Here is a 22,627-nt window from a genome sequence, read left to right as displayed (position 1 = left end):
CGCCATGCCATGCTGAGCTGGTAAGGAAAGACATCCAAACACCCAGAGACTTGCCTGCTGTCACATGGCTCTGGGAGGCTGCAGACACACAGAGGCCTGCAATACTGGCAGAAGACATCACCCAGAGGCTCACCAGCACCATGGCACACCTTTAACAGGAGCCACTTCCATGTTTCAATGTGCAGGGTTGGTGGACGGAGGGGAGAGGGAAAAAGTGAAGCAAAACACTTTGAGCATTTGAGATGAAACTGGGGACTCTAGGGAGGAAAGAAACACCCTGTTTTGAGTAGGCAGCCCTTCTTCCTGAGGTCACCTTGAAGTCCCTGTGCTGTCAAGTGGTCTGTGTTGATGTGCATGGCTCACTAGAGTCCATGGGGATATCTCTGGTCTGAGCAATACTTGAAGAACATGGATGTCCAGGGACTGTGCAGGATTAGTCCTGCACCCTCTTGGTGCCATGGTCTGGAGAGCTGGCCCTACCTCTCACTGGCTGCAGCACTCAGGAAAGCAGGCTTTGTTGGCAGGGAGTACAGGTAAGGGGGCGCAAGGACATAAGCATGGGAGAACTGAACCTGCCACTCATCTGCCATGCAGTGGCCCTTCACTGGCTGCAGCATTCGGCAGAGCAGGCCTGTACCTTGCCTGGACAGCACAGTAGTGGTGGAGAGGGTATAGGTAAGCCAGCTGGAAAACAGGAGAGCAGGCGAGCTGACCATCCTGTTGATGGCAGAGCAGTGCTTTGGTGGTACAGGTAAGCCAGAGGTCCCCAATACAACAAAGCCTTTCTCTCTCATAGTTGCCCATCATAACCAAAAGATATTTTTCTATTTTTAAAAATGCCCTACACATTGGTTGCTGAACATCCTGAAACCAATTTTGAATTGACTAGGAAACTTTCTTCCTGCGGCTAGGTTTCATAGTGCTAGAAGGTCCTGATCACAACAGTGGAGAAGAAAAGATATCAATACCCATCTCTGGACTCTATTGGCTGCAAGACTGACCTGCCAGGCAGGATGTGCCTGCTGATGCAATAATAGAATGTCTGTTATAGTGTAAACGATCATATTCTGATTGTATTTCAGGCCTTCTCCACAAGAAGAAATTCAGCCCTGGTATTATACATCTGCTCAAAATCTCACCCCTCAAAAGGTTATAGACCCTAGGAAGGAACCTACTGTTGTTATATTCGATAACTGACATGTTCTTTTGCTGCCTTCTAAATATTTATGTTCATACCCCCAGGTCTGTATTGCTTTCAGCTTTGTTCCCCAGTGGACAATGGTCAATGCAGAGACTCATACCTGGTCAAAGTACTGAAAATTAGTAACTTAAAGTGCTCTGCCCTAAAGGAATCATCGACAACATTCCCCACACCCATCCCCAAAGTGCAGGAACCATCATAGAGGAGGAATCAACATCGAAAAAATAAGAACCAAAGAATTGGGAAGAGAGCTCTGAAATGCTGTCTCCTGGAGATGACATACATATCTGTTGCGTTTAGAACACAAATTCACAGTGTCTGTGGTTACTTACACAAAACCTGTATAAAATAAGCTACTTAAAATCTCAGCATAAGTGGAAATGGGTTTCTTATGCCTGGAAGCATTCTTGACCTCCCTAATACCACCAAGGAGCTGTTTCCGATGCAATCGCACTAGGGTCTCTATTACAACAAGCTCAGGCTCTCCTCCAACTCAACCCTGACACAGCAGGGCAGGAAGGCGGAGCTGCCTTGAACCCCCAGCAGGACAGGATTTTAAAGCAAATGGGAGCAAGTGAGGAGTTCTACAGCCTGGCAAGCATCTAATAGAATAACTATTGTAAGAGGCAAGACCATGAACAGATAGTCTGAGAGTACATCTGAGACAATCAGACTAATCTTTGATTAACTGTTGCTAGGCAGTAGCTAGGGAGTAACTCTGGGGTGTGGGGCAAGGACTAGCCATGGGGTCCATGGGTTCTCCTGCAGGCCAAGTTCTCAGACTTTTTTTCTTTCAAGATGGAGGCTGGTTCCAAGATCAAGTAGGTTTGGCCTCTCAGGTTTCAGCTCAAGCTTAGGTGCTGTTAGTAGTTGATGGCCACTAAAGGAGAGTCATCTCTGTTTTTGCTGTTTGGGTTGTGGTCACTGGAAAGCTGACTGTTTTCCCGTGGATGGCTATATAACTGTGTGCCTATGGCTAGCATTAATTGGAACCAGTGGGGAATAGACAAGATGAAGATGAAGAAGAAAGAGGAGGAGGAGGAGGAGGAGGAGGTGAAGGAGGAGGAAGAGGAGGAGGAGGAGGAGAAAAAGAATAAGTTTGGATCTCCCTGCTCTCATGGATCATTGCCCAATACAGTCTGTGAGGGCAGTGGGAGCAAAGATGATGTGCGAGGGTTCAGAAGCCCTCTAAGAATGACTACACTCGGACCAGCTATCAGGAGGCAGATCAACTTAGGATGATTCAAGGCTTATAAAGTTTTGGGTGACAGAGAATAGGCACATCCAGGATGGGCTAAGGTCACTGACTGAGGGCTTAAGGCACCAAAATGTTTCATTAGCATGGGGAAGCATTTCAGGAATCTCTGGTACTGGTTGAACAGGTTTTATCAGGAGAAAGCAAATTGATCCTGTAATCTAATTGAGGTTATGTGACACTCCTCAGGTAGAGGCGGATGTGGGGGCTTAGAATTCTTCAGACAAGGCTCTGAGTCAATGGCAGACTTTAAACTTAATTAACAGAGTTTTCTCACAAAGAAGAAGAAAGAAGAGGAGGAAGAGGTAGAGGAGGAGGAAGAGAGGAGCAGGAAGGGGAGGAGGAAGAAAGAAAACATGAAGTTGGAAAAGGGACATATTGAGGGAGTTTGGATATTTTGAAGGAAAGAATTGTGTGAGTATGACCAACATACATTGTATCCATGTGTGAAATTCTCAAAGTGTAAATAAGAAAAACATTTAAAAGAATGTAGTATTCACAAGATAAAGCAACCATACTTCCACGATCTGGGTTTTCTGTGATAACTGGCCTTTGTCCTACTTATTAAAATGTGTCTGGCACCATTCCTTAGCAAAAATAGAGCAGGAAGAAGGGCAGAGAGTTATGTCTTATGGGGAGTTCTTGGAATAAGTCATAAGGTTATTTCTGTGTCTATAATGTATTACAAAGGACTTAGAAACTCATTACTACAAAGAAAGATGAGGACTAGTGTTAGCACTTCTTCTAGGCTGTGCCCCACCCTTCCTTGACTGCCTGATGTGCTTTTAAAGGAGCTGCCCTCTCCTCACTCTTATTCTCTTGCTCTCTGGCTCTTACCCTTTTGCCCCTCTGTTCCTTCTGCCCCAATCCCTGTCTCTCCCTCTCTCTCCACATGTTCATGGCTAGCCTCTACTCCTCTCCAATCTTTCTGACTCTTCCTGTCCACTCTCGCTGTCTCTGTCTCTTTTTCTCCCTGTCTGCCCCCACCTCTCTCTCCACCCCCTGTCTGTCTCTCTCTGTCTCTACTACCCCTTCAACTCCCCTCCCCAGGCCCTGAATACATTCTATTCTATACTATACTCATCACTCACATGTGGCTGGCACCTCAGGAGCAAAGGTTTCTCAGCGTGGTTTCTCAGCGTGAGGGACTATCCCATCCTCCCCAAACTGTGAGAAACAGACAAACCCCTTCCTTCCAGTGCTAGGAAAGGTGATGGAGACAAGGGCAGGAGGAGCCGTGCACACATCATCACAGAGACTACAGAAACGTTTTAGAACGATCACCGCTATTATAAATCAGGTTGATATGAACATAGTGGAGCATGTGTCCTTATTACATGCCGGGGAATCCTCTGGGTATATGCCCAGAAGTGGTATAACAGGGTCCTCCGGAAGTGTCATGCCCAGTTTCCTGAGGATCCGCCAGACTGATTTCCAGAGTGGTTGTATCATCTTGCCATCCCATTAGCAGTGGAGGAGTGTTCCTCTTTCTCCACATCCTCGCCAACACCTGCTATCTCCTGAGTTTTTAATCTTAGCTATTCTGACTGGTGTGAGGTGAAATCTCAGGGTTGTTTTGATTTGCATTTCCCTAATGACTAATGATGTTGAACATTTCTTAAGGTGTTTCTCAGCCATTCAAAATTCTTCAGGTGAAAATTCTTTGTTTAGCCCTATACCCCATTTTTAAATAGTTGTTTGGCTTTCTGGAGTCTAACTTCTTGAGTTCTTTGTGTATATTGGATATTAGCCCTCTGTCGGATAGGTGAATGAATACAGAAAATGTGGTATATTTACACAATGGACTACTACTTAGCAATTAAAAACAATGAATTCATTAAATTCTTAGGCAAATGGTTGGAACTGGAAAATATCATACTAAGCGAGGTAATTCATTCACAAAAGAACACACATGGACTGCAGTCACTGATAAGTGGATATTAGCCCAGAAGCTCTGAATACCCAAGACACAACTCACATATCAAATGATTCCCAAGAAGAAGGAAGGAGAGGGCCCTGGTCCTGGAAAGGCTTGATGCAGCAATGTAGGGGATTATCAGGACAAAGAAGTGGGAGGGGGTTGATTGGGGAACTCGTAGAGGGAAGAACACTTATGGGACTTATGGGGAGGGGAGAACCGGGAAAAGGGAAATCATTTGGAATGTAAACAAAGAATATAGAAAAAAAAAAGATCACCCGCGATATTACAAAATGTAAATATTTTACTTGATATAGAAAATGCAGGCAGATGCTCTCACTTTCTATTGCCTGACCATTACATATGAAAGTGATAGCATTACGATTTTTTTCAGATCTTAGATAGAACAGTGCTTCATATAAAACAACAAATACAGACTCAGTTTCTCTTAACTATGTGTTCAGAACACAGATCACTTTCTTCTCTACATGTGAAGAGTTTTTGTTTCTCTAGACACTAAGTAAGCAATCAGTTCAGTAGACACCAAGTAGACACCAGCTTGGGCTCAGAACTTAATTGAGTTCTGACACTCTTTGCCTGGATATAGAATCAGATCCCAGGGTAAAGACTTGGTCCCCAAACTGCTTCTTTCCTTTTAGCTGTTAGGGGTACACACCATCCTTCGAGTTGTCTTATCTGTGCTTCTGTTTAATTGACTGTGAGTCAAGATCACCACAACCCCTTCATTGGTTTGACTGTAGCTCACAGAATTTAGGGCTACATATATGCCTTTATTATAAGGGGTATTACAAGAGACAGAACTGGAGAGCTGCAGTATAGAATGTCCAGAGAGTTTCCACGTTCTCTCTCAGCCTGTATCATCCAGGAACTTCTGTAAGTTTAAGTACCCAGAAGCTCCTGAGCCCTCTCTGAGTCCTGTTTGTTTTAAGTTTTTTTTGTTTCATTGGTTGTTGGGTTTTTTGTTTATTTTTTGTTTTGTTTTGTTGTTGCTGTTTTTTGGCCATTTCATCTTGTATCTAATGCAAAAACCAGTCTGGCATGTACAGATTGTTTCCTCTTAACTAAGGACAGGACCATCTGAAATGGAAGGAGGGATAGAGTCTTAACTATCAAACGAGTTGGTCCAAATGATATTGGGCAAGATCAGAATTATTGTGACCTGCCTTGGAAACAGAAATTGTATTTTTTTGGCTGCTCTTTTAAGTCATAAACCAGAAACAAAAACAAGGAACACACATGCATGCATGGGTGTGCATAAACACAAACACACACATATACACAGGCCCTCCCACATCCTCACCAGAAGCATGCACTCTCACACACAGAGTGAATTTTCTTCTCAGTGAATTGAATAAAACACCCCATTCTAATATGTAAAATTATTTTAATAATTAAAATATCAGTTTCTAAAGCAAAAATGTCAGAAAAAATATTTAAAAGCAAGGAATTTAAAAGAAAGGGGAACTATTATATGAATGAAGATGTATAAAGTACTGCAATGGATTCCTTAAAACTGGGGAAATATAAAAAAAAGTAGTTATTTGTGATTTTTCTATTATAATCTACTATGGAATTGTAGTATGACAATTCTACCAAGTTCTTAAAAAACAAACGTGAAAGCCTACAATAGTTAAATCAGTAGCTTTTAAAACAGTCTGTGGCAAAGAAGACAGGTTTTAGAATTCTTCTTTACTGCCAAGCATCACATTATAAAACTTCTGCAGATACCTGCCAGAAAAAAAGCTGACCAAAAATTTCTAGTGGGTGAAATTAAAACTTAGGTGGAAAAAGATACACATATGGTACCAATTTTGTGAGCTTTATTTTTGTGTGTGTGTGTGTTACCTGGAGATAGTAAATTACAAATCTAGAGATTTAATTTTCTAACAGAAAGGAAGTATTATGAAATGAAAAGTAAATCGGACTTGCCTTAGAAAGCCTGACCTGAAGTCTCACATGGAATACTAGTGCTTTGGCCTACTCAACCCCATCTTAGCCAGATGTGTCTCAGGCTGTCAGGGACCTCTGAAGGGGCTACAAAAGTGCTCAGTTACCCAGTGGTGTAAGACCAAGTGTCAGCCACACTCTGACACAGCAGGCGTTTGTCACAAGGCTTTCATGTATTGTTTCTAAACTTTCTTGTCAGGGACCCGCTTACCTACAGTTCCCACAGAGCTATGACTAGTTCTACTCCGGCCGTTGGCTTGAGCTTTCTGTATTGTTTCTAGTCATCCATTGGCCTCTCCCTGCTTCCCTTTCTGGTCACCTTCCCTGTTAGGCAGCCTTCCTAGACAATGTTTCTCATTGTTGAACTCTTCCTCACCAACCTGTCTGAGAGAGAGAGACAGACAGAGACAGAGACAGAGATAGAGACAGACAGAGACAGAGAGACAGAGAGACAGAGAGAGACAGACAGAGAGACAGAGAGATAAAGAGACAGAGACAGACAGAGAGACAGAGAGACAGAGACAGAGACAGACAGAGAGACAGAGAGACAGAGACAGAGACAGAAAGAGGTTCATAGCTCATCTTGTGTATCTAGCAGACGTTGTGAGTTGTACTGAATAAGTTCTGCCCTTCACTACCGAAACCTGCTACAGCCTTCATTTTTGGTCCACATCTTTTTCCAATGTATAGACTGGACCTCAGGAACACATATTACGTTTTCTGTGTGCCAAATGCAAGTTCTTTTCTCTTGGTTTGGAGTTAGAAGCTGATCTTACCCTTTCTGTTTTGAAATAAGGCTTCTAAGCCTCACCATCTCAGAAGATCTGATCTTGAAAAAAAATTCTTCCTTTAATCTTTATCCTTTTAGGCTACTCACTTTGAAATATGTTACATATTTGTGTGGTGATCTCCCTTTGAACTTACTTTGTCTTAGTCAAATTTTGTGTTTTTATATCTGGTTAAATGTACATCACCACGACTACAGAACAAAGAAAATATCCTCGGGTGCACTGACAGAAGGATGCCTCTTTCCCAGCCTTGTCTCTCTTCTCTTTCATGTCCTAGGATGTCTAATAGTGGCAAGAGGGTGAATACACTGGGAGATGGTTCAGAGGAGACAAATGCTTGGGTTTCTAGAAGTCTATCAATAGTCCCAAATAGGAACTTTCCAACTAGGAAAGCTCCAGGTGGACCTTCCAGAAGTATGGCCACCATGCCATTACTGCACATTGTACCAAGTCATGCCATTACTGCACATTGTACCAAGTTAATGATTCCCCTTACAATCTCCCGAGTAAAAGTTACACTTTAACAGTATGAGAGCTTTTGGGTAACTGTATTAATCTGTGCCTTTCTGCATCCTCTAATTTATCACCTTGTAAAACAAGGTTTTGTTGTCACTGTGATTGTTCAGTTCCTCTCTAGAGTCAGAGCACAGACTCAGCAGAAACCTTTTTGAATGGGAATGAGGGCTGAGCTAAAACTAAATTTAGATATGTTTGGATAGCTCATTTTAGGGACCCCAAGAAAGTACACGTTCCTTTTGTAATTCCTAGAATACCTGCAGACCTGAAAGGCAGGCATTCAGCCTGATGAAGCTAGAACAATCTTACTACCAAGACTTCTAGTAAGTTCAATGACTTAGCCTGTTGGAAACTAGAACTTCATGAAGTATACAGAACAGCAGAAAAGGTTGATTATTTTGATTGCTTTTTGTTGGCCTGTTTTTGTGATGGTTTTACTGTGTAACCCAGTGTGCCTTGGAGTCACCTATGATGTTCTCCCTCTGACTCAACACTGGGATCAACGGCTTTAGCATCAGTTAAGAAGCCTGGTTCCTTCAACTTCTTAAAGGATTCTCTGCTTTGATGGGTTCTGCAGGTGGAGTATCTGCTGCCACATCTGAGACTCCTGTAAGTTGTAATGAAATACGAACATACAAGTATAAGGAATCAAAAAAAAACTTTATATTTTGTAGAAACCTGAATTTTTTGACTAAATGTAATGATTACATGTCGAATATTACAAAAATATTTTAGCAATATTTCCTTGAAAACTCTGTAGGCTTTTTCTTTTTCTGAAGCCAAGTAGCTGATGCATCAGTAGTATTCCAGTTTGTTTTGTTTTGCTTTTTCAGCCTGGTCTTCCACAGGGCACTTCAGTTTCTTCCTGAAAAATGAAAATCATACATTTTTAAAAAGAGGAGTAATGATGTATTGTATATGTTAAAATATGTATCATTAATTTTAACCTTTAAAATATTTCATGGGTTGGCTAGGAAAGTTAAAGTAATACACAATCATTTCAAAATTTACAAATTTTTCATTAAAATCAATAATACTTTCTTGGTGAAAATGCATATAGAGTTATAATACATATATCATCTTTTGTGGTCTTTGTAGATGTTGGCACTTAGTTTAGACTCCGCCCCACAGTTACCTGGCAATAGCCATGTGTGCCCGACTCACTATAAAATGGGCTGCTTGGCCCTTCCTCATCTCCTGCTCTCTTCCCTTCCCTTCTCCTTTTGCTCCCTTAGCCTCTTTCCCTTCTCTCCCCATTCCCCTCCCCCTTCTCTCCGTGTGCACATGACTGTCCTCTACTTCTCTCTCTCTCTCTCTCTCTCTCTCTCTCTCTCTTTCTCTGTTTCTACAACCCCCTCAGTTCCCCTCCCCATGCCCTAAATAAACTCCAACTATACTGTCATATGGCTGGTCCCTCAGGGGGAAGGGATGCCATAGCACAGGACTGCAGAGGCACCCCTGCCCCCACACCATACCATGCCTCCACCAAACATACTTCCTTTCCTATTTTTTTAAATAAAGCACAGCAGTAGATGTTTGCAATTTTATTTAGTAGAGTGTGGTGATTCTCTTAAAAGTAAAGTATTAAATCACAACGAAAAGTCATAAAAACCTAGTGTTTTCAATGCATTATGGGAGCTGAACTTTTATGTTAATTATAAATGATTATCTAATAGCAAATCGAAAGCCATTGACTTTTTTCTTTTAAAGTCATGGAAAAGACTCAATAACTATATAAACGAATTGAAAATATATATTTTTTAATTGTAAAAATGTCAAAAATTGTGAGGGACAGTTAAGATGACTTTGAAAGATAATTGAAAATGAAGCCATTTGATTACCAGTCACAAGATGCACTTAACCATTAATGCAATTAACTTATAATGGTCTTATAAGTTGTATTTGTTGTACTATTAATATTTTTTTGAAAAAATCTGTTCTTTTATTAACATCCTGGAGATAGAACATCAACCATAAAGCTGAGTTGTGCAACTTGCCTGGTGTTGTTTACCTAGACCCACCAGTGTTCCCTCTGCTTCAGCCCCACTTCCTTCTCCCTTTGTGATTTAGCTGTGAGAAGACAACTCTCTAGGTCATACCCTCGGATTTGATTTCAGCCTCCCCTGCTTTTGCTACTCCTAGAAACAGCATCACAGTGACTGCCTATCCTGGCTTCCTTTACACCTGGTTTAAAATCCAGCCTTGACATTTTTATTTGAATATTTCAATAGTTTGAATTTCTGCTTCAGTCTTTCTTCATCTTTATTAGTGTTGCTTATGTAATACTTCCTGTTGTGATCATAAAAAGAGAAAGAGGTTAGAGGATATGATATACAGCGGTGTGTGTGGGGGGGGTGCCCCAGTGGGCCCATGCCGAGGCATCCCTTCCACCAAGGGACTAGACACACACTGGCATATTATAGAAGAGAATTTATTCAGGACATGGGATGGTAGTTAAGGGGGTAGTGGAGGCAGAGAAAGGCAGAGAGAGGGAGAGAGTAGAGAGTAGAGGCCGGCCATGATTACGTGGAGACAGGGAGGAGGGGAGAAGAGCCCAAGAGGGGCAAGAGAGAAGCTGAGAGTAAGAGAGATAAGAGAGAGATAAGAGGAATAAGAGAGAGAGGGAGGGGGTGAGTAGCCCCCTTTATAGTAGGCCAGGCCTACCCGACTGTTGCCAAGTAACTGTGGGATGGAGGTAGATACTAACACTTCCTCTTCATTAACCTGCCCCAATCAGAAGGTTTCATATTTTACATCAGTCATAAATTGGTTAATATCTGTCAACCCTTTAAGCCCCTGACTCAGTAATATTTCCATTCTAAGTCAGAGCTGAGGGCTTACTCCCCTCTGAAGAGTGCATATCAATTCAAGTGCATTTTCATTCAGTACCCATGCATTTCAAGTGCATTTTCAGTACCCAGTATCCACTCTTCTGGCTGCTTAAAGTTTAATGAAAAATATATTTTGAATGTAAATTCGATGCAAGCATATAAAAGCATATGAATGAAGAGATCAAGGAACTGGGGAAAATGTTACACAGAATGGGAAGGAAAAGGGAAGTTGACTGGGGAAAAGAGATTTTGAGCCAACCTTAGAGAATGTTGAAAGAGGTCGGACGACTTGCGAAGAAGAAGGACATAGTCTACATGTGGAGTTGACTGGATGAATTCATTTACATATTGCTTATTTTTGGTACTGAGGTTGAACTCAAGCCCTTACACATGCTAAAAAGTCTAGCACTATAAGTCTAAACTATATAGTTGCCAGCCTTGGAATTTAGAACATGAAGTCAGTCTTTAAAACTGTTTCTTTTTTTTTCTTTTCTATATTTTTATTTTCTATATTCATTGTTTACATTCCAAAAGCTTTCCCCTTTCCTAGTTCTCCCCTCCCCATATGTCCATAAGTCCTCTTCTCTCCATCCATTCTCCTAACTTTCCCCCTCCCTTTTCTCTGTCCTGATACTCCCCTACAATGCTGGATCAAGCCTTTCCAGGATTAGGGCCCTCTTCTTCCTTCTTCATGGGAATCATTTGATATGCTAATTGTATCTTCAGTATTCAGAGCTTCAGTGCTAATTAATATCCACTTATCAATGATTGCATTCCATGTGTATTCTTTTGTAGTTGCGTTACCTAGCTTAGTATGATATTTTCTAGTTCCATCCATTTGCCTAAAAAATTCATCAATTCATTGTTTTTAATTGCTGAATAGTACTCCTTTGTATATATATATACCACATTTTCTGTTTACATTCCTCCATTGAGGGATATCTAGGTTCTTTCCAGCTTCTGGCTATTATAAATAAGGCTGCTATGAACATAGTGGAGCATGTGTCCTTATTGCATCTGGGGAATCCTCTGGGTATATGCCCAGGAGAGGTATAGCAGGGTCCTCCGGAAGTGTCATGTCCAGTTTTCTTAGGAACCGCCAGACTGATTTCCACAGTGGTTGTACCATCTTACAATCCCACCAGCAGTGAAATAGTGTTCCTCTTTCTCCACATCCTCACCAACACCTGAGTCTCCTGAGTTTTTAACCTTAGCCATTCTGACTGGTGTGAGGTGAAATCTCAGGGTTGTTTTGATTTGCATTTCCCTAATGACTAATGATGTTGAGCATTTCTTAAGTTGCTTCTCGGCCATCCGCATTTCTTCAGGTGAAAATTCTTTGTTTAGGTCTATAGCCCATTTTTTTAATAGTGTAATTTGGTTCCCTGGGGTCTAACTTCTTGAGTTCTTTGTATGTATTGGATATTAGCCCTCTATCAGATGTAGGATTGGTGAAGATCTTTTCCCAATTTGTTGGTTGCCATTTTGTCCTTTTGATAGTGTCCTTTGCCTTACAGAAACTTTGTAATTTTATGAGGTTCCATTTGTCAATTCTTGATCTTAGAGCATAAGCTATTGGTGTTCTCTTCAGGAACTTTCCTCCTGTGCCTATGTCCTCAAGGGTTTTCCCCAGTTTCTTTTCTATTAGTTTCAGTGTGACTGGTTTTATGTGGAGGTCCTTGATCCACTTGGAGTTGAGCTTAGTACAAGGAGATAAGAATGGATCAATTTGCATTCTCCTGCATGCTGACCTCCAGTTGAACCAGCACCATTTGTTGAAAGGGCTATTTTTTTTCCACTGGATGTTTTCAGCTCCTTTCTCGAAGATCAAGTGACCATAGGTGTGTGGATTCATTTCTGGGTCTTCAATTCTATTCCATTGGTCCACTTGCCTGTTCCTATGCCAATACCATGCAGTTTTTAATACTATTGCTCTGTAGTATTGCTTGAGGTCTGGTATACTAATTCCCCCAGAAGTTCTTTTACTGTGGAGAATAGTTTTAGCTATCCTGGGTTTTTTGTTTTTCCCGATAAATTTGAGAATTGCTTTTTCTAACTCTGTGAAGAACTGAGTTGGGATTTTGATGGGCATTGCATTGAATCTGTATATTGCTTTTGGCAAGATGGCCATTTTAACTATATTAATTCTGCCAATCCACGAGCATGGAAGATTTTTCCATTTTCTGAGATCTTCTTCTGAGTCTTTGGTCTTGATTGCATTTTGTGTAGACTGAGGTTTGGCAGTCATTGTTTAACAGGGTTTCTCTGCCAACAAAACAAGCCAGCTCAGGCTGAATTGTGAGTAAAAAGGCAGATTTATTTGCTGGCAACTCTCAGGTGGGTTCAGTGACCTCACGGGAAGTCATGTGGCGAGGCCATGCAGACAGGAGACAGCATAAGGCAGGCATGGAGAGAGACATCAGAAAGAAAGAGAAAAAGAAAGAGAGAGGCCAAAATGTCTGGATTATGTTGGGAAGAGCCTCTGAGGGAGGGGGAAGACCAGGTCTTGGATGGCAAAGTTCAGAGTAGAAGGTTGACTATCCCAGTCACTCCCTGTCAAGGGTAGGACTGAGGGGCTCTGGGAGAAGCCAGAGGCCAGTTCTGCTTTGATATGTTAAATAGGCACCTCAGCTTCTCTTTCTGGGAATGAGACCCAAGACTGTTATCACCACGTGTTCTTGTGCTTTGAAAAGTGAAACCTAATGAGAATTTAGAGGGCAAAAGTGAATGAGTTCATGAGAAAAGCTTCTAGAAGCCAATATGGTGATTGAAAAGAGGAGAATACAGAGGAGGAGACTTTGAACATGAGGAGATATGAGCCCTATGATGGTGATCTTCATCAGATGGATATTGAGTTCAAGCAGAAAAAAATGAAGTCTAAATATGAACCAAAGGGTTCAGGAAAGGATGCTATCAGTAACTGAGAAGAGGTAGGCGTGGGGGAGTGGTATATGAGGACTCAGTGCTGAATACATTTGGTTGAAAATAGGCCCTTTCCTACACCCACATCTCTCTCTGCTCCTCGTTTTTCTTCTCTGTATAAATTGTAGACATTTTATGCAGCACTCCAGGGCTTCACATACTGTTCAGGAGTGACGTTCAACACCATTTAGAAGCACTGTAGATCAGAAAGACTTCCTTTTCTTCACTATCTGTCTACCTGTCACAGCTATGCCTAGCATCATTTTCAACAGGTCACCACTTGATGTACTCAAGCCAAGCCAATAAGAGTCCCGTGGCCACAGTTACTGGTTCATGGATAAGCACGTGTCTCAATCCAGCTCAATGACTTGGCTGTAAGATCTGTTGAGGAGAGTGTCTGTGTATTGCATTGGCTGCTGGATTGTATAACATGAATGTAGGCATATCAGGACCTTTGCCACAAAGATTAGGAAGAAGAGCCCAGATAGCAGTGGAGTTACTACTAAGTAGAACAGAGCCAAGAGGTAGAGAAAGATCACCTGAGTCCTTGACTCTGCTGTGGCAGAAACCAGAACACTTCTGAATGTCTTAGTTAACTGGTTAGTTACACAAGCCATCTCAAGCTTCCTTGGCCCTTTGTAACATTTGAAGAGTTCTGAGATTGCCTGCATCTCTCTACCCCCACATTCTTGTATTCCAACACACAACGGCAATATCATTTTCATAGAATTATCTTGTCTGCTATTAAACTTGTACTTCTCTTTGCACCTACAGTGGTGCCAGACACAATTGTTGTGCCGAGTTCAGGAAATACTTGCTGTTTGTTCCCTGTGAACCTGGAGACAAAGTTACATGTGAAATGAACTGCAACTGCACTCACCGTTGGTTGTGTTCAAATGAAAACTGCCACCATAAATACTTCCAAGAGCAATACTCTTCCTACAAGACACCCTGCTACGAGAGCTAGTGTCTGGACAGGTGTCCCCACAGAGGATGCTTTGCTGTGGCCACTGCTGCTGCTGCCACTGCTGGTGCTACTTCCGCTGCCACCAGGGACAGTTTGTGCTGACAGGCTGAAGGGTCTAGATTCCACATGAACAGCATTATCCAGGACAAACTCAATTTTATAATTTTTTCCTAGGGGTGAAAAACATAGTAGTGGTTGACTCCTCTGTTCTTGATCAGTTAGTTCCCAAGTATTTTTATAAATGGAACCAAGTGACATAGTTTGAGTACAGAGAGGAATTAAGGTCTCAGAAGTTAAGTCTGCATCTAACCCCAGGCATGGGATGCAGTGCTCTCCTTAGGCAGGAAGATCTGGGGTGTGCAAAAAGCCACCAGAGCAAGCAGAGAGAAAGTAAGTAAGAGAAGTTGTCCTCCATGACTTCAGAGCCAGGTTCCTGATTTGGACTCCTGGCTGGACTTCCCTAAGTGATGGGTTATTATCTGGACACGTAAGCTGAAAAGGACCTTTTCCTCTCCTACATTGCATTTGGTAGTGGTGTTTATCATAGCAACAAGAAACGCACTTATGATTCTCTACAGCAACTGGTTTGTGGAACTCAAGGCCACATGTGCCCATATTTTCTCCTTTTCATTAGCTTGCATAAAGTCTAGAGTCCACTTCCTAGATCAACTATGAATTCTTGCATAGATTATTAAAGTACCACAAGTGTGCCAGGCGGTGGTGGTGCACACCTGTAATCCCAGCACTCTGGGAGGCAGAGGCAGGAGGATTTCTGAGTTTGAGGCCAGCCTGTTCTACAGAGTGAGTTCCAGGACAGCCAGGGCTACACAGAGAAACCCTGTCTTGAAAAAAACAAAAAAACAAAACAAAACAAAAAAGTACCACAAGTGTACATATTCTTAAATGAAAAGGGCATATATTAATTTTTGTTATTAAATATTTAGTGATACATTATGGAATAATAACAGACAAGAAGAGAATACAAATCATGATGTCTTTTTATATATAATCTCAAATTATATTTAAATTTCTCAGTGCCTGTTTCCATCAGCTGCTTCATGAAGCCTTTCCGGCCTCTGAGATGACTGGTATGCTAGGCTTCAGTCTGCAAGCATGACAGAACTTCATTAATAGTGTTAAGTGTTGGCTATCTCCCATGGGGTGGACATCAATTTGGGCCAGTCATTGGATGGCCATTCTCTTAATCTCTGTTCCATTTTTATCCCTACACATCTTGAGCCATAGGGGTCAAGGACACCACATGAGACAACTAACTTGGGTCCATGGGGGCCCACAGAGATTGAAGTTTGGTCTTAATGTGAGTCCTCTTAACAGATGCAGCTGGGGTTGTCTCTGACCTGGACTCTGTTGCCTGCCTTTGGCCCCCTTTCCCCTAGCTGGCATTCTTTGTATGGTCTCAGTAAAGAGGAAGTGTCTAGTTCTGATTCAGCTTAATGTGCCAATGCAATTTGGTACCAGGATGGAGGGAATCTTATTCTCTGAGGAGAAGGGGAAGGGGGATGGGGAAAGGGAAGTTAAAGGGTAAGGCTTGGAGAAGAGGAGGGAGGGGCTGCAATTGGGATGTAAAATGAATAAATAAATGAATTAATGGGAAAAAACGAAGAAAGCCCAACATTAAAGGGACTCATATTTGACAGTTAATATTTATGCGAAATGAACCATAAGTAATAGTAACAAAATTAAAAGTTATTTTTCTTTGGTAAAATAAATAAATAAATAAATAAATACATTTCTCCTACTGCTATTTTAATTTATTTTTTATATTAAATACGTTTTATAAGTGAGACTATATTTTAAAAAAGCAGACTATAGCATCCTGATTTTTACAATTTATTGACCAAAGAATTTAGTTATTTTGTCCACTCAAGGAAAATGCACATTACTGTGGAGATATATGAGAATGTAATATAGTATATTTACCTGTCCTGTGAAGAGTGAGGTCTGTATAGTTGGCCCAACAGGTGCTAAATGGAATTGTTGTATTTCCACTAAGGCCACCAACTTGGTTGTTATTGGAGTCCTTTAGGATAGCCTTCAAAGTCAGTGATGTAATTCCCACTGACACACAGTTACCCTCAAGAAAAAAATAGCAGTGGAGAATTATAACAAAAGTCCTGTCCTAGCTCTTCAAAAAAGACAAACTATTTGTCAATGTTTGTTATAAATGTAAAATCTACATAAGATCCTAACCTCACAGGAAGAGGTCTTGAACAGCAAAGCACATTTATTTTGAAGAAACATTTGGGAGACAGTAAATAGAGGCGATTCACAAGTATTGGTTCAACTTCCGCTTTCAAGCTGCCAGAGAGCCAAAGCTCGAGGAAAATGAGAGCTACAACTTACCTCAGGATCTACTGCCTTTACTGAGGGCTGCTGAGGAAAGGGCTGCCCTGGCTGTGCTGCCATTGGCTGAGCAAACACTGAGAGCGAAGACACAAACGCCAGGTAGTGAACAGGAAATGCAGACCTTTCAACTGGCTGGGCAGTCACCTAGCATGGACAGAGGAAGGAAGTGGTCTTTCCAGGACCAGCTGCATTTCACAGCAAGTTCAGCCAGGCTAAATGCAGTATTCAGTTTATTTGAAACAGTAGATTCAACATGTAAAATCAACAGTATCGTAAAATTTCCTTTAGATCAAACCTGCGAGATCATTAAAGTATTCAAAGCAAAATACACATAAAATTAGCAAAAGCTAAATTTTAGAAGTCAAGAGATCATGTGCCCCTGTGTGTGTGCATGTGCGTGTGCATGTATGTATGCATGCATATATGTATGTATGTGTAGCCTATATTCCTATAGGCATATGCACCTATAAAGGTCAGAGAAGGGTAAAGGAAGGAAGATGTAGAGTAGTAGGATGTCCTGCCCTACACTTTCTACCTTACCTACTAGGGACCAGGTCTCTCCCTAAACCCGTGTTTAAGCCTGGTCAGCAAGCCATGATAACCTTCCTGTCTTCTCACCTAGTCCAACCCTGGGCTACAGGCATGCTTAACCATACCTAGCTTTACACGTGAAGAATGGGGATTGAAATTCAGATCCCCACATGTATTCATTAGTTTTATGTCAACCTGACACAAGCTAGAGTCATTTGGGAGGAGGGATTTTCAGTTGAGAAAATGCCACCATAATATGGGCCCATAAGAATGTTTGTTAAGAATTTTCTTGATTAATGATTGACATGGAAGAGCTCCACCCACTGCGGATAGTGCCCTTGAGCTGTATAAGGAAGCATGCTGAGGAAGACCTGAAGAGCAAGTCAGTAAATGACATTCCTCCATAACCTCTGTTTCAGTTCCTGCCTCCAGGTTTCTGCCTTGAGTTCCTGCCCCCAACTCCCCTTCATGACAGACTATATATAACCTTACATTGAGAAAAACATATTCCCACCCCCAAGTTGGTTTTGGTCATGGCATTTTTTATCACAGCAATAAAAACCCTAAGAAACATGCTTGTACTGTAAGAACTCTGACTCATTGAGCCTTATCCCAACTTCCAAGTTTTTATTTCTTAAACTACCTTATTACCATTTGAGTTAGACCATAAAAATAAATTAGAAAGACATGCTATCTAAGTGTCTGTTGTGAAATATAAAGAGGATCTTAATTCTTAAAAAACAACAAGCAAACAAATGCCATTTAGAAGAAGATAAAATAGCAGAGATTAGTGGCACACGAGCAGTCCCCTGACCTCCATTGTCTGGCTCTGGGCTCACCCTGCCATCCTGAGGAGCTATGTGAGACCCCCCAAAGTATCCTGCTTCCCCAGGGAGACCTGTGTAGGACGGAGGCACAACCAGTTTGTAACCCTCTCCTACCAATTCTTTGACAGTCAGTTTCCGCCTGGGGCACAGTCATTGTAGGCTCCCCTGTCATACACTGCCTGACCCACCACTCTCCCTGACTTCCCAGGGAATCCTGCTGGCATCAGGATCATCCATCCAACACCAGGAAAAACTAGATGGCTAAAGGGCATTGTAAGAACACAATCAACAAGAGTCAGGGCAATATGGCACCACCAGAGCCCAGCTATCCTGCTACAGCAAGCCCTGCATATCCTAACTCAGAAGACCTTAAATCCAATCAAGGATGATAGAGGTGTTTAAAGAGGAAATGAATAAGCCCCTTAAAGAAATGCAGGAATATACAAACAGGTGAAGGAAGTAAATAAAACTGTCCAAAAACTGAAAATGGAACGAGAAGCAATCAAGAAAATTCAAACTGAGCCCCAGTCCTGGAGACAGAAAATCTAGGAAACTATAGATACAGATAGAAGCATCATCAACACAATAGAAGAGATAGGAGAGAAAATCTCAGGTATAGAAGATATAATAAGAGAAATTAATACATTGGTCAAAGAAAATGGAGAATCTAAGAAGTTCATGACACAAAACATCCAGGAAATTTGAGGCACTATGAAAAGACCAAAACTAAGAATAATAGGAATATAAGAAGGAGAATATTCCCAGTTCAAAGACCCAGAAAACATCTTTATGAAAATCATACAAGAAAAATTTCTTAATCTAGAGAAAAAGACGCCTATGAGCATAAAAAAAGTTTACAGAACACCAAAATTGGACCAGAAAAGAAAATCCTCCCACCACAAAACAATCAAAACACTAAATGCATAGAACAGAGAAAGAGTATTAAAAGGTGCAAGGAAAAAAGACCAAGTAACATATACAGGCAGACCTATCAGGATTACACCTGAGTTCTCAACAGAAACTCTAAAAGCCAGAAGGGCCTGGACAGATGTCTGGCAGACTCTAACAGACCATAGGTGTCAGCCCAGACAAAAATACCCAGCAGAACTTTCAATTACCATAGATCGAGAAAACAAGATATTCCAGGACAAAACCCAATTTAAACAGTATGTTTCCATTAAAAAGGATAAAATAGGTTTTTATTCTAGTTGTGTGTTCTTACCTTAATCCAGCCAGAATCAGTTGGTTCGGGGATAGGACTGGTAATAGACATGGAAGAAATATTGAATCCAAGGATAGAACTAATCTTTCCTAAGATGACAGCTTGTCCAAGAGAGCTAGTAATTTCCTGGAGCTCAGACAACTGCATTTGACCTATCGGGAAAAAGCATTAGGTGATTTGTATTACAAGAATATACAATTGTGAGAAAATGGGAAAGTTTTAATCTCAGTATTGTTTGCATTCGTCATCACATAGATTTCTAAGACTTTAGTACCACAAAACAATAAGATAGTCAATAATGAACTGGGGGGAAACGAAGGACTCAAGAGAGTGTTCTAAGAGAGAATTTAAGGTAAGAAAGAACAAAGATACACACACACACACACACACACACACACACACACACACACTGACTGAAAGTATATGAGAGAATGTGTCTATTGCTTAAAACTTACCCATGTCACTTTTTGTTTGAAGTGAAGTATTATAAGTCTTTTCTGTCACCACACATTACTTTTTCAGAATAGAATATTTTTAGAACTTAAGTATAATAAGCATCCACCCCATTATTAGTATGTGCATTAATAACTTGCTAAGGTTGTCAGGTTTCTAACAACCCATTACCTTCTTTGGACATCTGGCAATTTTGAAAGTTGTTTTTCAGACTGCACACTTTCCGTTTTCTCTTCTTTTCATGGCAGACCTGGGATTGCCTCTTAAACCTACCGCAACCCCCAACAAGGATTGATACTTTATGAACTAGTACCTCCATACTCCTTTTGACAGAGTCTGCTATTTTTTCTTGATTTCTTCACTTCTCTACCATATCATATTTAACCATTAGCTGATTTTCAACTCTCTTTGTCCTTACTGTCAAAATCCTAGCCAAAATTAGTGGTTATGAAAATAGATTTAAAACTGGCTTGTCACTTTCTATGTTATTCTACACATTGCAGTCAGTATGGTTTTTAGATAACCACTGTAGCCAGGATGTTTTTAAGATACTGCAACTTAAAAAAAAATCTGACACCTTTCATGTCCTGAGCCACGCCTTCGGGAAGAAATCACTGAGTTTCTCCCATCAAAGGTAAACTAGAAAGCTTAGTGTGCTCTCAACATTGGCCAGTGAGCCTACATGACACATTGGAACCCACACTCAGAATTTTCAGGTCAATTTGAAAGCTTGCTTATGTGACTCAGACTCTGGGATAAAGGCTGAGTCTTTCAGATTCCTTGGACCCTGTCTCCTATCTCTTTCCAGACCTCCTTTCAAGATCTCCTAATGTGAGTTCTTCTATGATCTATGGTAGAAGTACCAAGATGCATCATCCCAGTCCTCTGTCCCTTTATGCTCACTGGTTCTCAGTACAGAGGCAGATCCAATCTCTACGGTATAGCTGGAGAGAGTTCTTCCATTTCTGCTGACTGCCATCTCAATGCTGAAGGTCTTGACCTGAAAGCTGCTTATTTGGAAGATTCTGCCCAGGCAGAGGTCTCCTAAGCACTCATGCCATCTCTCTCTCTCTCTCCCCTCTCTCTCTCTCTCTCTCTCTCTCTCTCTCTCTCTCTCTCTCTCTCCTCTCTCTCTCTCCTCTCTCTCTCTCTCTCTCTCTCTCTCGTGTGCCTGACACTGGGGGAGTGCTATGTGTACATCCTGGGTACCCTGACCATATGTGAAAGCTGTATTTTTATGTGGGCATCTTTCTTTTTGCTTCTCCATACCTTTCTGTGATTCATTCATTCCAGGACAAGTTGAAGGGCTTTCCTTAAGACTTGAGACCCTACCCTAGTCTGTGCTTTGAAAACATATCAGCTTATTTTTCCTTATGTTCTTATGTTCCATGATCTCAGACCTGTATCTTATATTTGTCAGATTCATCTGTTCTTGCCACAAGAGGGTAAATAATCTACCTCTGTACAATGGGCCTATTGTGATTCCTGGATTAAATCCACAGGTAAGTGGAACCAAGCAAGTAAGTCACACTGAGACCATAGCACTGACCATATAAGTCTAAGGAAGTACACAGCTGAAGAAGGAAAGTCAGCTATAACTCCTGGCAGACAACATCAAGGTAGGCATTGCAGCAGCATAAACCTAGATTTTCTCTGTTCTAAGCAACAGAGTTCTATTAACAGAATTCTCTTCTAATTGACTATTTAACCTATTTTATCCCTTTATCAATACACTATGAAGTCACTTCCTATTAAGTCAACTCCTTCTGTATAATGTATGAACATGCAACTCCTTAGTAATTTCTCAACAAGTTATTATAGAAGTAGGGAAGTAAAATAATTTGTAGGCTCTTAGGGTTCCAGGAATACGGGTAGTAGGATTTTCTGAGTGCTGGTTAAACAGGCCATGGTAGGTTTATTTGTGACTTTAGGCTTAACAATGACATTTCTTTATCACAAAATCTGACACCCATACCTGTGGTAGAATTGCTTAAGAACTGAGCGGGAGCAGCCCCAATCTCAAATTCCATTACACGTCCTGTGGATCGCTTCCTTCGCAGACTCGCTCCTATTATTCTGCTGACACGGATTTTGTCACTTGGTATTTTTAGGAACAAGGCAAGATTTCTAACTAGATTGTGTGAGCTAAAAAACTCATCTGCTGTCATAGCCGGCAATTGGAAAGATACAAAGATGACAGTAGCAGTGTGCACCTCCACAGGTGTAGTTCCTTTCAGCAAAAGGTACAGCATCTGGTAGGTTCTATCAAAGTAGTTTTCACCAGGGACAGTGGAACCCAAGTTAGGAAGGAATTGTTCTAAAAAAGAAAAATGGCCAAAATAGCATATTTAAATATATTTCTATTCGCATAATGGCCACACAGTGGTTAATATTTGAACCCCGAAAAGCTCAATTTATAATTTTCATCACAAAGCATGCACATTAAAACAAAATACTTATAAAACTAACTTTCAAATTTATAGTATTTTAAATAATGCCATTAATAACCATTTTATATAAGATTTATTTCTAAAAAATTAGCTATAGTTACAAGATAAACGAGAAAGCAAATTAATTGTAAGTCTAGAAGCTTATTCTCCGCTCATAGGATAATATCTATACATTAGCTTTAAAGACAATGGTGAAGGAATTTGGTAATTTAAAAGTATAAATGGCCTTCTTATTTGTGCAGTGCTAGATGCCAATTGTTAAAAGAGCATTTATGATTTAATATTTCTATTTTTACTGAGGACAGATGCATGTAATAAAAACTAAGGAACCATTAAAACATCTCAGAGGAATCTTAAGCCAATGAAATGGGATTATATACTAGCTTGTAAAATCTTTGATTAATCAAATTC

At 40.9% G+C, this 22,627-nt stretch overlaps 1 protein-coding gene across 5 annotated transcripts in view; it reads right to left on the bottom strand.

The window, feature by feature from the left end:
* Nucleotides 1–8,287: 8,287 nt before the first annotated feature.
* Nucleotides 8,288–22,627, bottom strand: part of Pkhd1l1 (PKHD1 like 1) — a 145,367-nt gene continuing 131,027 nt past the window's right edge. For 3 of the 5 annotated variants that reach the window (XM_052161684.1, XM_052161686.1, XM_052161687.1), the window contains 6 exons: nucleotides 21,742–22,083; nucleotides 19,314–19,465; nucleotides 16,731–16,877; nucleotides 16,308–16,461; nucleotides 14,280–14,536; nucleotides 8,288–8,511 (listed from right to left, as the gene is read on the bottom strand). In XM_052161684.1, the coding sequence (XP_052017644.1) occupies nucleotides 14,292–14,536; nucleotides 16,308–16,461; nucleotides 16,731–16,877; nucleotides 19,314–19,465; nucleotides 21,742–22,083 (1,040 nt within the window). In that variant the 3' untranslated portion in view covers nucleotides 8,288–8,511; nucleotides 14,280–14,291. Of the gene's footprint in view, nucleotides 8,512–14,279; nucleotides 14,537–16,307; nucleotides 16,462–16,730; nucleotides 16,878–19,313; nucleotides 19,466–21,741; nucleotides 22,084–22,627 lie in introns of those variants that run through there. The other 2 variants (XR_007974021.1, XM_052161688.1) reach the window with 2 other exon arrangements.

The sequence above is a fragment of the Apodemus sylvaticus genome, chromosome 17 (genome assembly GCF_947179515.1).
Source record: "Apodemus sylvaticus chromosome 17, mApoSyl1.1, whole genome shotgun sequence".
Lineage (NCBI taxonomy): Eukaryota > Metazoa > Chordata > Mammalia > Rodentia > Muridae > Apodemus > Apodemus sylvaticus.
This window is presented reverse-complemented; position numbering and strand designations above follow the sequence as displayed.